The 15,361-nt window shown below is 44.3% G+C and overlaps 1 protein-coding gene across 1 annotated transcript in view; it reads left to right on the forward strand.

Moving 5' to 3' along the window:
- LOC116091828 overlaps positions 1 to 15,361 on the forward strand; it is a 45,850-nt gene that overhangs the window by 14,579 nt on the left and 15,910 nt on the right. The window contains exons 3-4 of the mRNA XM_031373279.1: positions 9,352 to 9,410; positions 9,532 to 9,623. Coding sequence (XP_031229139.1) covers positions 9,352 to 9,410; positions 9,532 to 9,623 — 151 coding nt within the window. The remainder of the gene's footprint in view (positions 1 to 9,351; positions 9,411 to 9,531; positions 9,624 to 15,361) is intronic.

A 15,361-nucleotide genomic window follows, 5' to 3' on the forward strand; every position in this document is an offset into this window, starting at 1 on the left:
AAGGATGTTGAACATTTCTTTAGGTGCTTCTCAGCCATTTGGTGTTCATCAATTGAGAATTCTTTGTAACGTCACTTTTGATCCTACCGTTCTAAAGGATCTTCATACATGCTGCCAGCGGTCAGTTAAATGGAAGGAGGTCCTCTATATCCAAGCTTTCATCTGTCTTCGCTCCAAACCCTCTCTTTGCTCTTCTGATCCCCCAACTCAGCTCCTAGCTGTGAAATCTCAACCAGACGAAACTTCTACTACTCTCGATCCAGCTAATGAACTTCCCCCTTACTGACCTGCCTAATCTCCTACTTCCCCAGCCTCCTCAGCCTCCTCTTCTTGCTAGACTTCCCCAGAGCATCCTCACTCAACTTCTCCAGATTCCTCTCCTCCTATGCCAACTACAGGCTGCTCAAGTTGCCCTACATTGGCACCTACTTTCAGCCACCTCCCCACTTGCTCTAAAATCTGTAGTCAATCTCCCTACCTCCTCGCCTATCCAGCCTAACCCAGCGTTGGTCCTTCCTTTAAGGGAAATTGCTGGGGTAGATGGTCTAATTAGAGTACATGTCCCCTTCTTGCTAAATGAACTTTTTCAAATAGAACAAAGACTGGGATTTTATATCTCCAACCCTTTTGCCTTTATTAATGAATTTTAGTATATCACTTGATCTTATAGCTTGACTTTCCATGATATACATATGATTCTCAGTAATAATTTACTCCCTGATGAACACAGGTGAGTTTGGGAACAGGCTAGGATACATGCAGATGAGATCCATCAGACAGACTCAGCATATCCAATTGAGTCTGAGACAGTACCTGACCAGGATCCTAAATGAAATTATAATTCCCCACATGATATTCTAGCCAGATACTGATTTGCACCATGCCTCCTGGCTGGTCTCTGTAGGGCTACCCTAAAACCAGTAAATTTTGAAGAACTCCAAGAGGTCATCCAGGATAAACAAGAAAACCTGTCTCGATTTTTAGAGTGCCTTACAAAGGCCCTATTACAATATACTAATTTAGACCCTGAAAAATCCAGAAGGTAAGCAATTCCTGATGACCTACTTCTTTTCCCAAAGCTACCCCAACATTAAGGCCTAACTTAGATGCTTAGAGAAGAGGCCTCTAACTCTACAGGCAAAAGTCTTGGTGCCCATCAAGACGGACATTGAGCTGTTGATTGCCCTCATGCTGCTCAGGATGGAGGGATATCACTCAAGCTGATCTGTGGGGCAGTGGGCAGATCAGAGAGATGAAAAGGCCCACAGACAAAAATACCATATGTTGGCAAAGGCTGTGCAACCAGCCCCAGCCACTTCCCAGGCTTGCTGGCCTTCTAAAGCTCAGGAGCCATGAGGTTCCTGCTACAAATGTGGTCAACCAGGTCACTGGATGAAGGCTTGCTCTGATCCCCACGAAGGCTTGCTCTGATTCCCACAAGCCATCAAGGCTATACCCAAAGTACCATCAAGAGGGACATTGAGCTGTTGATTGCCCTCATGCTGCTCAGGATGGAGGGATATCACTCAAGCTGATCTGTGGGGCAGTGGGCAGTTCTGACAGCTGGAGTCCAGTAGAGTACCCACCTGAGAACCCTGGAGACCCATGGAACAAAGTAAATTTGTTCACAAGGGACGGTAGGAGTTCAGTGATAGCTCCTGAGACCGATGGCTCAGATTTCAGACCAAACTCCTCACAGCTGCCCCTGCAAGAGATGTGTGCTCTATCAGGCAGACAATGCCTCAAGCTCCCAGCATTCTAGCTGGACCTTACACCCACTCATCTGACCACAAGCACGCTCCATTACAATAAAAGGGGTGGTTTGCCCCCTCCTTACTCTCTTATTTCCTCTCTTACTCTTATTCTTTTGCTCCCTCACCCTCTTACTCTTCTCCTCTTACTCTCCCTCTCTTGTTCTCTTCTCCTCTTACTCTCACTCTCTTGCTCTCTTTCTCCTCTCTGCTCTTTGTTCTCTTTTCTCGCTTTCTTCCTCTTCTTTCTCTCTCTCTCTTCTTCCTCTCCTTTCCTTCCCTTTACTTATCCAGCATATTCTATCCTTCCTACAATAAAATAATTCATTTATACATTGCCTCCTTTTTAATTAAGGTGCCGTGCAGCAAACAGGTCAGCCCCAAGGAAGAGGTAGAGACCTGGGCCTCAGCGGCAGGCCTACTGCCGAGAGAGAGAGAGAGAGAGAGAGAGAGAGAGAGAGAGAGAGAGAGAGAGAGAGAGAGAGAGAGAGAGAGAGAGAGAGAGAGAGAGAGAGAGAGAGAAAGAGAGAGAAAGAGAGAGAAAGAGAGAGAAAGAGAGAGAGAGCCTCCCCCAGGCCCCCAGCTTTTGGAACAACACTGATCTTCCAGGTTTGGCTGTGGATGTCTGAAAGGCCCCAAGCTCCCTTGACCCGGTTACTTCCATTACCATCAGGGAGCCCCAGGTAGTCATCATGGTATCTGGGATGCCCATCACTTTCCTCTTGGACACTGGGACTACTTACTTAGTCCTAACAGATTTTAGGGACCCACCTTTCCTTCTTGTTTCCCTATTGTCAGGGTAAGGGGGACAGCCTTATCAACCTCACCAGACCCCACCACTTAGTTGCATTTTTAGGGGTGTTCCTCTCACCCATTTCTTTTTGGTAGTGCCAATGTATTCTGTCCCCTTATTGGGGAACGGATCTTCCAGCTAAGTTGGAGCCTCTATTCTTTTGCTCCTTGAATTCGCCTAAGCCCAAATTTGCCAGCAGCCCCTCTCCTCCTCCTCCTAGCAAGCCAGTCTACTAACTCTAACATGTTGTTTCCTTTGCCAGCCTCTCAGATAGACCCTCAAGCATGGGACATCCAGAACCCCTCTTTTGCTAAACATTATTCTCCTGTTGTCATCCAATTACAGGGTTCTACCAGGTATATGACCCAAGCTCAATACCCTCTTTCTCTCCAGAGCCTCAGGGGACTTAGGCCTGTCATATCTGACCTCCTAAGGGAAAACCTCCTCCATCTGACCTCTTCTTCCTTTAACACCCCTATACTAGCAGTTAAGAAACCTAATGGAACCTATCACCTAGCTCAAGGTCTCAGGCATATTAATGTTGCAGTGATTCCTCTCCATCCTGTTGTGGCTAATCCTTAGATACTTCTTTCTCATTAACCCCATGGGGAATTCTCATTTCTCAGTCCTAGATCTCAAAGATGCATTCTTCTCTATCCCTCTAGATCCCCAGTTGCAGGACATCTTTGCCTTTACCTGGACTAACCCTTTTTTCTACCCAACTCACCTGGACTGTTCTACCTCAGGGATTCCAGGACAGCCCACACCTATTTGGCTAGGCCCTGGCTTCTGTCTTACTTTCTGTCTCTCCTTGAATCTAAGATTGTCCATTACATAGATGATATTCTTCTCTGCACCCCTCTTTAGAGACTAGCCAAGCTGGTCAGGAGTTTGAACACTGGGGTTCTTTTTTTCCTGAAATAGGACTAATCCATGGAAAGGAGGCTCTACCAATCCCAGTTGTAGATGCAATACCTGCTCAACATAACAAGAGGGCAGTTCAAATCGTGCCACTCCTGGTTGCTGCGGGAATAACTATAGATGTTGGTACAGGAATGGAAAGGCTGACTACCTCCCTAACCTTACACAATCAGTTCCGTTCCCAGCTTGACAATGGTCTTTAGAAGGTGACCCAAACTATGCTCTCCCTCTGAAGACAGATTGATTCCCTGGCAGCCATGGTGCTTCAGAACTGATGGGGACTAGATGTTCTTAAAGTAGAAGAAGGTAGTCTTTGCCTTTTCCTACAAGAAGAATGCTACTTCTATATCAAGGAGTCTGTAGTAGTTGAGAAACAAAATCCATCAGCTACAATCAGACATCCAAAAACACAGGGAACAGTGTGAAGCCTCTCATTCCTGGGTTTTTGAAAATCATATTTGGAAGTGGATACTGCCTTTCCTAGCCCCACTTCTCATTTTTTTTGGCTTTACTATTTCCTCCCTACCTCATTAACTTTGTCTTCACAGTCCTCCAATGACAAATTAAAAAAAAATTCTAACCAAACAATTAATCAGTTCTTGTTACAGGATTACTAACCACTGTCCACAGAGGATTCTGATGCGACAGCTATCAAGTGAGCCCTGATAGTGAGGGTCAGCTACAACCCAAAATTGTTGATGCCACTGAACAGCAGGAATCAATTTAAGAGATCAGACATCCCTATTCCCATCTCACCATTGGTGTGATGATTAAAAAAACAGAGAGGAATGTTAGCATCAGGTGCATCCCTGGACAGCTAACAGCCTCTTTACAGCCACCTCTAGGACCCAGGGATAAGACATGATGGTCTGTTGCCGTGGCACTTGCTACATGTCCCTTAGCAAAGTCATGCCCAGATAAAAGACTCACCCCCCCTAATGCTGTTCTTCTTCCTCTTCCTCTCCTCCTCCTCCTCCTCCTCCTTCTCCTCCTTCTCTTCTTACCAACCTCCTTCACAGAGGCTTCCTCTGCCAGTAAAACCTCTTATTTGAGACTTGCAGCTTTGTGTGATTCGTTTGTGACTGCACCACATAGTCTAACACGTTCATTTCTCAAAACCTCAATCCACTGCAGTATTGTGCACTGCTATCCTGAAGTGACTCTCTCTGATGTTCTGTGTTCCTCATGGAACCCTCGATGTGACTGTCTTCTCTGCTTATTCCTTCTTAGCACTTTGAGCTTGGCCATGAGGACTCCCTTCCTTGGTTTCTGTTTCTGAGTCAGTGATCTATTTTCTTAGCTTTTGTTGAAAAATACCTGTCTACAAAGTACATGGCTCAGCTTTCTACCTTACCGACCCCTTACGGCCCTTCTGGTACCTTCTGGTCACTTTGATCCCAGGAATCAAACCCAGAGCCTTGTAATACTTCTATATGCAAGCTCTGTACCACAGAGCTACATCCCCCATCCTTTGTTCTTCATCTTTTGAACCCCTATGTGCCCCAATTTCTTTTAATTGTTTCTTCCTTTTCTCTTGAAACAGTGTATTGTTATAGAAATCTTCTACATTCTAGAAGAGTCATTTATTTTCTTAGGATATCCTGGTCTAATCAAATATTTTCTTCTGTGAAATCACTTAAATCAAGCGCTAGAGGTATGTGTGTGCTTCAGAGTTTCCCTCCCAGATCTACATAGAATACCTAACAACATCTATAAAAATAAGACTTAGACTTCCTATGGGTCAGACACTAGGGTGTTCCATGTTAAACTGATAGGAGAGACAGACACACCTCATTTATTCCTATATGTGGGCTCTCTGGTCTTATATCCAGACCACTGAGCCATTGACTGATACCCAGTATCTTTTGGAAATGTTAGTTTATTTTAAATCTGTGTGTCTAAAATTTCAGTTTTTAAATATGAAGTGATATGAGAGAGAGAGAGAGGGACAGAGAGAGAGAGAGAGAGAGAGAGAGAGAGAGAGAGAGAGAGAGAGAGATCTTAGAAGTTAGTCCTGAATAGCTATCTCTAACATTTTAGCTTTTTAAATCATTTGCATTACAGTTGATTCTACTTGTAAGAATCTATTCTATAGAAATTCTCCTCCAAGAGCACAAAGATGTTTGCATACAAACATTTAATTGTAGGAACTCAGATGTCCCTCAAGAGTGGACTAGTAAAACAGGTTATAGTAGTAGTCAATGCCTGCATTGCTCTAAACAATCTACCGTGAATTCCTGGTCTACTAGGAGATAAATTGTATGATTTAAGTTTGAACTGTCCCCACAGGCTCATGTTTAGGGTACTTAGCCGCTGGTTTACAGTGCTATTTTGAAGGCTGTGGAGCCTTTAAGAGGCAGGGCAAGGCTGGTAGGAGTAGGTCACTGGAAGGGGGCCATTGAAACTAATGTGCACTTCTAGTTTCAGCTTGTATCCTGTGAGTCCTGGTTTGTGCTACGTTCTGCCATCTGTTGTCATCACCATGTAGCTGCTCTGCCACACCTTCCCCACCTTCATGGACTGAAATCCCTCTGGAACCACAAGCCCAAGCAGACCTTTCTTCTTTGTGGTTGTCATTGTTAGGTATTTTATCACAGAAGTAAATAACACATAAGTCAAGGACTTTTTGAAGACAACCTTACTGACAAAAACAAGCAACTGACTTATGCGGCTATCCGCTGATGCCAACAGGATGAATAGAGACAAAGTTGACTTGCTTTCTCATGCAAATTTGTTTCTTATATTCTCAGAGGAATGAATGATTCCTAGAACAATGCATGCTCATGGGCTATTTGAGCAACACTGCTAAAGCTTAAGCGATTTCTACATGTGTAGGTAAACAAAGATGCTTAAAATACTTAGTTCACTTTAAGATTCTATAGCCGAATACCAGAGAATGGATAATTTTTAAAGATGGGAAGGCTAATTGTCTCAGAATTCTGGAAGTTGGGAAATTCCAGAACAGGATGCTTCTGGCATCTGCTCAGCATCTGGGATCTTACTGTGTCATAGTATGGATGGTAGAGGCCCACACAGGGGAGACAGTAAGCAATGGATCTCAGCCCTGTCTGCTGTGTGTGTATGTGTTAAATACATGTGTGCATATGTAAGCTCGTGTGCCTCTGTCTTATTTCTTTGAAGCAGGAACTCTCACTGGTTTTTTGTGTTGCTTTGTTTGTGTTTTTTTTGTTTGTTTGTGTTGTTTTGTTCTTGTTTTGTTTTGTTTGTTTTGGTTTTTTGTTGTTTTTTGTTTTGTTCTGTTTTCTTTTTTGGCTAGGCTGGTTGGCCAGGAAGCTCCAGCAATATTTTCATCTCTGTTCTCCCTGACCAGGTGCTGGGATCTCAGTCATATACAGTCATGCTCAGCATTTTTTTTTTTCTTTTTTGAGACAGGGTTTCTCTATATAGCTCTGGCTGTCCTGGAACTCACTCTGTAGACCAGGCTGGCCTTGAACTCAGAAATTCACCTGCCTCTGCCTCCCAAGTGCTGGGATTAAAGGTGTGTGCCACCACTGCCCAGCTTCATGCTCAGTTTTTTAACATGGATGCTCAGTATCTGAACTCTGGTCTCTGCCTATACAGCAAATGCCCTTACCCACTAATTCATTTCTCTTGCCCTGAACTCTTTTTATAAATCCTCTAGGGATGTTCTGAAGGACCTACCTTCATGATTTTATCTAATCCTCGTTACCTCCCCAAAGACCTTACTTCCAAATCCCACTAACATATGAATTTAGGGATTTGATTTCCAATACCTAAGCTTTCAAGCCAACACATCCAGACCATAGCAGGCATATTGTTAAAAGGGGGGAAATTCTACAGAACAGGATAGTATTTTCAAAAATAAGACTTTAGCCCCAAAGGGGACATATAAGCATGCAGACATGCTGGTTGGTTCCTAAAACACTTTTTTTGGAAGGAGTCCTAAGAAATGAATAGCTGATGTGCCTGGGGAATCCATCTGGGAGTCTGGTGAGAGACCTCTTTGTTGTATATGCTGGTTGCTGCTTGCTAGTGCTTAGGGGCCTTCCTGGTGCAGTGGAGTGGCTGGAGACTCTTTGCACTGGTCTCTGTCCTTCTTGCAGCAGTTGTTAATTAGTTTGAATGTCACTCCTTCTACAGTATTACACCTTACTTACCATTTAATGTTGCTCAAACAACCCCTTTCCCAAGAAACCAACTATATACACGTGTCCCTTCCACATTTAAAAACAAACTCATTACGGAGCAAATATTGCTGTTTTTAGGACTTTTATTTGCATAACAACCCTCTTTTATTTTTTTCTCCCTTCTTCATTTTCTCCTGAACATTCCTTATACTCTGTTCTCCCAGCTGGGCCTGTGCACAAGGCAGCTCTCTATCAATGCTTTGGCTCTCTTCTCTGGCTGATACATTTACAGGGAGTCATTTTGGTTCACAGCCTGGTGATGAGGAAGGCTCAGGGGCCAGCATGATGATTATGGTTCTAATTTGCAATTATACAGTGACTTTTTTTTCACGCTGATCATGAAATCCTGACTTCCCTCCGGCTTGGGTTGGAGAGTCAGACGCCTCTGATTTGATTGGAGTAGTATAGGGTGTGATTACAGTGAGAATTTGGCTTATTAAATTGATTTGGGAAGAACTACGTATCGGGCAACAAATGTAAATTACTTTCCTCTATTTCCCAATCTCCTACACAATTGCATACTTATTGTTTGTAGCTGATCCTGGGCAGAAAATTCTGAATGTCTTTGAAATAGGGACTGTTTGAGACGTTGCATTTGATTCTTTAAATTCTTGACACATATAGACAGGTGGAGGTATCGTGGAGTTGAGACACTAGCCGTAGCGTGGGGTTGAGACACTAGCCGTAGGGTGGGGTTGAGACACTAGCCGTCGGGTGGGGTTGAGACACTAGCCGTCGGGTGGGGTTGAGACACTAGCCGTAGCGTGGGGTTGAGACACTAGCCGTAGGGTGGGGTTGAGACACTAGCCGTAGCGTGGGGTTGAGACACTAGCCGTAGCGTGGGGTTGAGACACTAGCCGTAGGGTGGGGTTGAGACACTAGCCGTCGGGTGGGGTTGAGACACTAGCCGTTGCGTGGGTTTGAGACACTAGCCGTAGGGTGGGGTTGAGACACTAGCCGTAGCGTGGGGTTGAGACACTAGCCGTAGCGTGGGGTTGTTTTGGTTCAGATGTTCCAGGCCTACATTCTGTGGCTCCTGGTTTTGTTTTTGCAGTCGTAGAGTGAACTTAGAGGTGTGAACTTGTCAGGTAAGCACTGGGCTACTGAGCTGTTACCACCCCCCCCCCCAACCAGGGTTCTTGATGAAGATTTAAACAATTTTTATTTAAAGAAATATTTCGTAATCTTATGTCTGTGTGTGGAGAAGTGGAGGGTCCGAGGAGATGACTCGTTCAGTAAGCTGCTTGCTCTGTAAGTGAGGACATCTGGGTTTGCTTCCCCAGCCCCGTGGAAAAAGTCAGGCCTAGTGGCACACACTTGTAAACCATATATTGGGGAGGTTGAAATAAGGGCATCCTCAGGGCTTGCTGGGTTAGCCTAATTGGTAAGCTCCAGGGTCAGGGATCTGTCTCAAAACTAAGATAGAGAGCAATTAAGAAAAACACCCAGTGTTGCCCTCTAACCTAAACACATAGACACACACACACAGACAAACACACAGACACACACACACAAACAAACACACAGACACACACACACAGAGTTTGAGAATACACTTAGGGTCTAGAACCATCACTTCCCCTGTACCCAGACACTTAACAACTTAAAAAGCAAAATCTCAAAGATGTCTCAAAGATTCCTTCTACATACCCCATTCAATGCTGAGCTTCCAACTCTCCATCCCAGCTCCCACTCAGTCTGGTTTTCTTTCTTCCAGGGTTCCGATCTCCACGAACAGCAACATCATCCATTCAGTTCTAGGATCCAGAAACCTGGGTAGTATTCTTAAAATTTGCTTCTGTTTCTCCTCCTAGTAGCCAGTCTGGCACTTGGTCCTGCTCTTTTGACCATCTGAATAGCAACAAAATCCATTAATTTTCCCCTTCTCTTCCTTTAGCCCAAGCCACTACTGTACCATAGCCACCCAACAAAACCAGATCCTTGCCTGGCAGCTGTTAGAGAACCCAGACTCCTCCGTCTCCACCCCAGGTAACCAGGCCCTAAGCACAGAGGGCTATAAACTGGACAAGATCCCAGTCAGCCTGTTGACAGCCTATTAACATGTAATCTGATTCATATATAAACCAAGCCCACTGCTCTACTCTCATAGCCTAAGTAATTTATGCCTTGTTTCCCAACCTTGACAATGTAGTATATGTTACATGTTAACTAATCCTGCTTCCTTGAAGACTTCCCTCCAGATCTTTAAAGTAGATACCTTGCTTAGAATTGCAGGGCTGACATCCATTGGACTGAGCACTCCAATAGAGGAGCTAGAGAAAGGACACAAGGAGCTGAAGGGATTACAGCCCCATAGGACGAACAACAATATGAACTATCTAGTACCCCCAGAGCTCCCAGGGACTAAACCACCAACCAAAGAGTATACATGGTGGGACTTATGACTCCAGCTGCATATGTAGCAGAGGATGGCCTAGTCGGTTATCAATGGGAGGAGAGTCCCTTAGTCCTGTGAAGGTTCGATGCCCCAGTGTAGGGGAATGCCAGGACCAGGAAGCAGGAGAGGGTAGGTTGGTGAGCAGGGGGAAGGAGGAGGGAACAGGTTTTTTTTTTTTTTTTGTTGTTGTTGTTTGTTTTTTGTTTTTTTTCTGGAGGGGAAACTGGGAAAGGGGATATTATTTGAAATGTAAATAAAGAAAATATCTAATAATAATAAAAAGAATTGCAGGGCTGAAACTCTCAGGTATGCCTCCCTCCCCTTACTGCTGCTGTTGATTGTATTGATAAGGCTGTTGTCTCAGGACTATTTGCTCTCTTCCCCTCCCTCTCCTTCTATCTCCTTCTCTTTCTCTCTATCTCTCCCTTTTCCTCTCCTACTCTCTTTCACATAACAGCAACACAGGATCCCTTCTTCAAGGTATCTTATAAATGTTCAGTTGACTTAACCATTGCCGATATACAGAATCATTCAATGGAGTCTCATGTTCTTTCCGAATGCTCGAAATCTCCACCCAGGCTCCCGGCCTCTATCTACAGTGACTCTGTATACTGCTATCCTCCTACTGCCTTCACTACTGGCTTCCTACTCCCCTTCAGTATCTTAAATGCCGAACAGCCACTCTTACCACCTGGAGATGTATGCACGTAGGTAGGCATGTGCACCCACTTGTTCTCTCGGGGTGTGATCTTCCTTCACAGCTGTGCACATTAGTCCTTTCTCCTGGGAGCCCCGCCTTTCGTACATCCCCAGAGCACCCAGTTATTTTACTCTTAGCACTTATGACATCTTATATGCCTGCCATAGTTCAAGGCTTTATTAAGATATACAAACTCTGAAGGACACGAACTTTGTGCTCCTCCTTTGGCTAGTGCCTGCACAGGGCACAGGTAGCACTGAAGTCAGCCTTCAGTAAATATTTGGGGCCATATAGATGGTCTTTGAGAGTCTTAGTAAGAATTCCAAAGGGTACGCAAGCACACATAGCTGTTAAAGAAATCATTAAAAAATAAAAATAAAGAAGAATTTATTCTGTATTCTCTTAGAGACTTGCTAAGTTTGATAAAGAAAAAAAAATGATCTATTTTATCCACTCAGTCTGACTTCAAAAGTCCACAAGAAAAATTTTATTTCAAAGCACTTCCTCCTTTTAAACATTATAAAAAGGAAGAGCAGCCAACATTTCTTCCATTTTCCTATTACTTCTAGAACCATATAAGCTCTGAGGGTGGCCATGGCAGCAAATGAAGTGAGAGGCTATTGATATGCAAATGAGGTCATTAAGATTGGAGGCCACTCCCCAGAACCCAGGCTCAGTTCTTTCCAAGTCAAAGCCAATTTGCATTAAAAAAATTGAATCTCCCAACTTGAAATTATTCTCCAAAGCTACAATGCATAGAAATTAAACTATTAAGAAGTTGAGTTTTCAATAGATATATACTGCTGTTTGGAGGAGGACAGAGCTGGCTCTCTTCCAACAATTAGGCTCTGTTTTGTTTGTGAAAGGATTCTGGGGTTAAGGATGAACACTTTTGATCTTGGGCTCACCTCTGTAGTTTTCCCGGACTATGGAAACATGCAGTCAAAGTGAGTACTCTCAGAGAATTTGCTACTATGTTCAAGTTATAGTTATGGGAAACAAGATCCAAAAGAAACCCTTGTGTGGGTCTACCCACTCTCTTGGATCGTCGGTCGACAATGGCAGTGAGAGCAGAGACAAATAGCGGGTCTCCTCCAGGGTTCTTATCTCCATGAATAGCAACACCATCCATTGAGTTCATATTCTCCTTCTCTTCCATTAGCCCAAGCCAGGACTATACCATAGCCACTGTAGCAGGTGGTTCGGAAGCTCTGTGAGTACGTATGGTGAATGACCACACTGGGACGAGCTATCAGGAGGCAGATCAACTTTATTTAGCAGGATTCAAGGCTTATAAAAATTTGGGGTGGGGGGCGGGAACTGAAGGTAGGAACATCCAGGATGGGTAAAGATCATTGGCTGAGAGAGCTTAGGCACCTAAGTACTTCATTAGCATAGGGAAGCATTTTAGGAATCTCAGGTGCTGGCTGAACAGGTTCTTAATTAGAGAAAGGAAATTGATCCTGTAATCTAATTGAGGCTACACGACGTTCCTCAGGTAGAAGCTGGGTGGGGGCTTAGAATTCCCCAGATAAGGTCAGAGAAGGAGAAGCCCTGCTAACGGAGGGAGTCTCTCATATCTCGGCAGAGTTTGCCCACACCCTTGGGTACATTTAAGATTTGGATTGCTTTTATGTCCCAATGATTGGACTGTTATTTCAGCACGGTTTGTGTAAATGTACATGTGTACTCATGCATGTGAAGGCCAGCGGTTGATGCTGGGAATCATCCTTGATTGTTCTGCCTTTTCCACTGAGGAAGGACTGACCAGTCAAACCCAGAGCTTGTCAATAAGGCTAGCCTTGCTAGAGAACTTGTTCTAAGGATCTCTGTCTCTGCCTATCCAGCCTGGAATTATAGGGATGTTGCTATGCCCACCTAGCATTCACATAGGTTTCGAAGATCTGAATTCTGGTTACAGGGCAAGTACTTTAACCACTGAGCCATCTCTCCAGTCCAGTCCAACACTGTCAAGTCCTCCATATCCAGGCTTGGAGAGATTGCTCAGCAGTCAAGAACACTCATGTGTTTGGTTTCCAGCACCCGAATGGTAGCTTACAACTATCTTTAACTCCAGTTCTAAGGGATCTGATCTTTTCTTCTAACCTCTGAGGCTATCAGGCATGTACATTGTCCACATGTAAAATTACAGTCAAAACACTCATCATACACGTGAAATAAAAACAATTAATTTTTTTAAATTAATTTTTTTTTTCTTGGGAAAAAATCCCTCCAACTCTTGCTCTTCTTATTTGGATATGGGGTATTGCCTTCCTCCTTCCCAAGTGCTTGATTATTGTAAGACTTGTGTGCTGGCTAGTTTTAAATCAACTTGACACAAGCTGGAGTCGTTTGGGAAGAGAGGACCTCATTTGAGAAAATGCCCCCACCAGATTGGCCTGTAGGCTACCTGTGGGGTATTTTCTTGATTGATGACTGAGGTATGGGAGGGCCCAGCTCACTGTAGTCAGTGCTACTCCACCTTGGTGGTCCTAGGTGATATAAAGAAACAGGCTGAGCAAGCCAGGAGAAGCAAGTCAGTAAGCAGCTTTATGGCCTGTGCATTCGCGCCTGTCTTGAGTTCCTGCCCTCGTTTCTGGATGATCGACTAGAAGCTATAAGGTGGAAGTAACCCTTTCTTTCCCTGGTCGCTTTTGGTCTTGGTGTTTTATCATAATAGAGACCAACGACTCCAGCTGGTGGCTCTATTTGGGAGCTGCTGGAAACCTTATGAAGTGGGACCTAAATAGAAGAGTCACGGAGGGAGAGGGGTTCCCTGGGAATATCCTACTCCTGGCTCTTTCCTGTAGTGATCTCTGCTTCCATTCCTCACCACTTCCTCACCCTGTCATGAAGTCCTGCTCAAGAACACAGGGCAAAGACTGTAGATTTAACTCTCTGAAACAGTGACCTCAAATACTTCCTCTCTACATTTTTTTTTTAATATATATATTAGCCATCCTGTTATGGCAACACTAAAACTGGCCAGTGCAGCCGTGATTGCTTTTAATATGGAAACCTGACCAACCAGCACTCCTTCACGTCCAGACTTTGGTTTCTAAATTTCACAGAAGCTTTGAAATACATCTCTAATCTCACGGGAGAGAGGCAAAGGAAATACCTTCCAGGAAAGTAGGGTGTTTTTCATCTATCTTGCTGCCTAAATTTAGTTTCACATAAAAATCTCCAAAATGCTGTCAAATCACTCCGATGGCTGAATGCCAGGGTCAGAATTGATGACTTGTGAGAAGAGAGCAGAGGTTCTGTGATGATCTTGGGGAAATGGGATGTGGCTGCTGAGGCCCGGAGTTTGGCTGCTTGTAACCCCAGCCCTGGTTGCCAGCCCCACCTCCATTGGCTGACAGATGATAACCCTGTGGGTCCTGCACCTGCTTTGGACCTAGAGCCACGAAGCCTTTGGATTAAATTGTCCTCTGATTCAGTTGATTCTTTTCTTTATTGCAGGCTATTATGGTTAATCTTCATTGTCAACTTGGCTGTATTTTGGGATGGCGGAGGAGATTCACCTCTGGGAGTGTCTGTAAGGATATTCGACAGAGGTTTAACTAGGGAGGGAAAACCTAGCTTAAGTGTGAGCTGTGTAGTCAAATGGGGAACAGGAACAGGAGAGCCAGGTGAACAGCCACATTCATCTCTCTCCACTTCTTGATGTGGACAAAATGAGACCAGCCACCACAGGCTCCCACAAGCATGATGGATTATATCTCTTCAATCTGTGAGCCAGAAGAACCTGCTTCCATCCTAAAGTTGCCTTGGTTAGGAATCTTGTTAGAGCAACAAGAAAAGTAATGTCCCAGCTGCTGTGGGAGGTGTACAGTCATTAAGATCATAGGTACCACTGCTCATTGACTGCTCATTGGTCTTTGATGAATGACCCTCAGTGACCTCATTGGGGGGAGGGGGTGGTTCACTGCGTACTGGTTACCAGTTTGAGTTCAGGAAGGCAGAATACCTATATATACAAGTTATAAAAAAGTGGGTTGGTTATCTAAATGTATAGAGAGTGTCATTGCCAGGAGAGCCCCTAAAATTCAGGAAAGCTGCTGAAGCAAGGTAGAGTGAACCTTTACTGCATGTGCTTCAGTTAATTTGAAACTGTGGAAACCCCAACATTACCTCACTCTGGGTTTTATACTCCAGGGCAACAGTATTTTGCTAGGCATTGAAATATATCGAGTTTGTTGGGAGGAGTTGGACACAGCTTCAGTTGTCTGGGCTAGTTCTTCTGCCATCTCAGTGTGCTTCATTCTAGCACTTTCCACAGTCAATCTTATTTTGTTTTCTTTTGATGCTGAATTGAACCCTGGGCCTCATACATACTAGATAAGCATGCTACCATTCCCAGACTCACAATTCTTGAGAATTGCAAGTGAGAGGGGATAGAAATAATAGATCCAAGACTATGCAGCCTGTATATGCTGGAATCCTGAAGAAGTAGGTTCCAACAGATGTGCTGGCAAGTAAGTGCAAGCAGGCAGAGAAAAAGAGTGAATCTTCCTTCTTCCATTGTCCTTATGTAGCCCTCCAGCAGAAGGTATGGCCCAGATGAAAGACGTGTGCCTCTATGTCTGGACCTAAGTTCTTTACTTAGAACTTGCTGTCCCAGGC

This window comes from Mastomys coucha, unplaced genomic scaffold, assembly GCF_008632895.1.
Source record: "Mastomys coucha isolate ucsf_1 unplaced genomic scaffold, UCSF_Mcou_1 pScaffold15, whole genome shotgun sequence".
Lineage (NCBI taxonomy): Eukaryota > Metazoa > Chordata > Mammalia > Rodentia > Muridae > Mastomys > Mastomys coucha.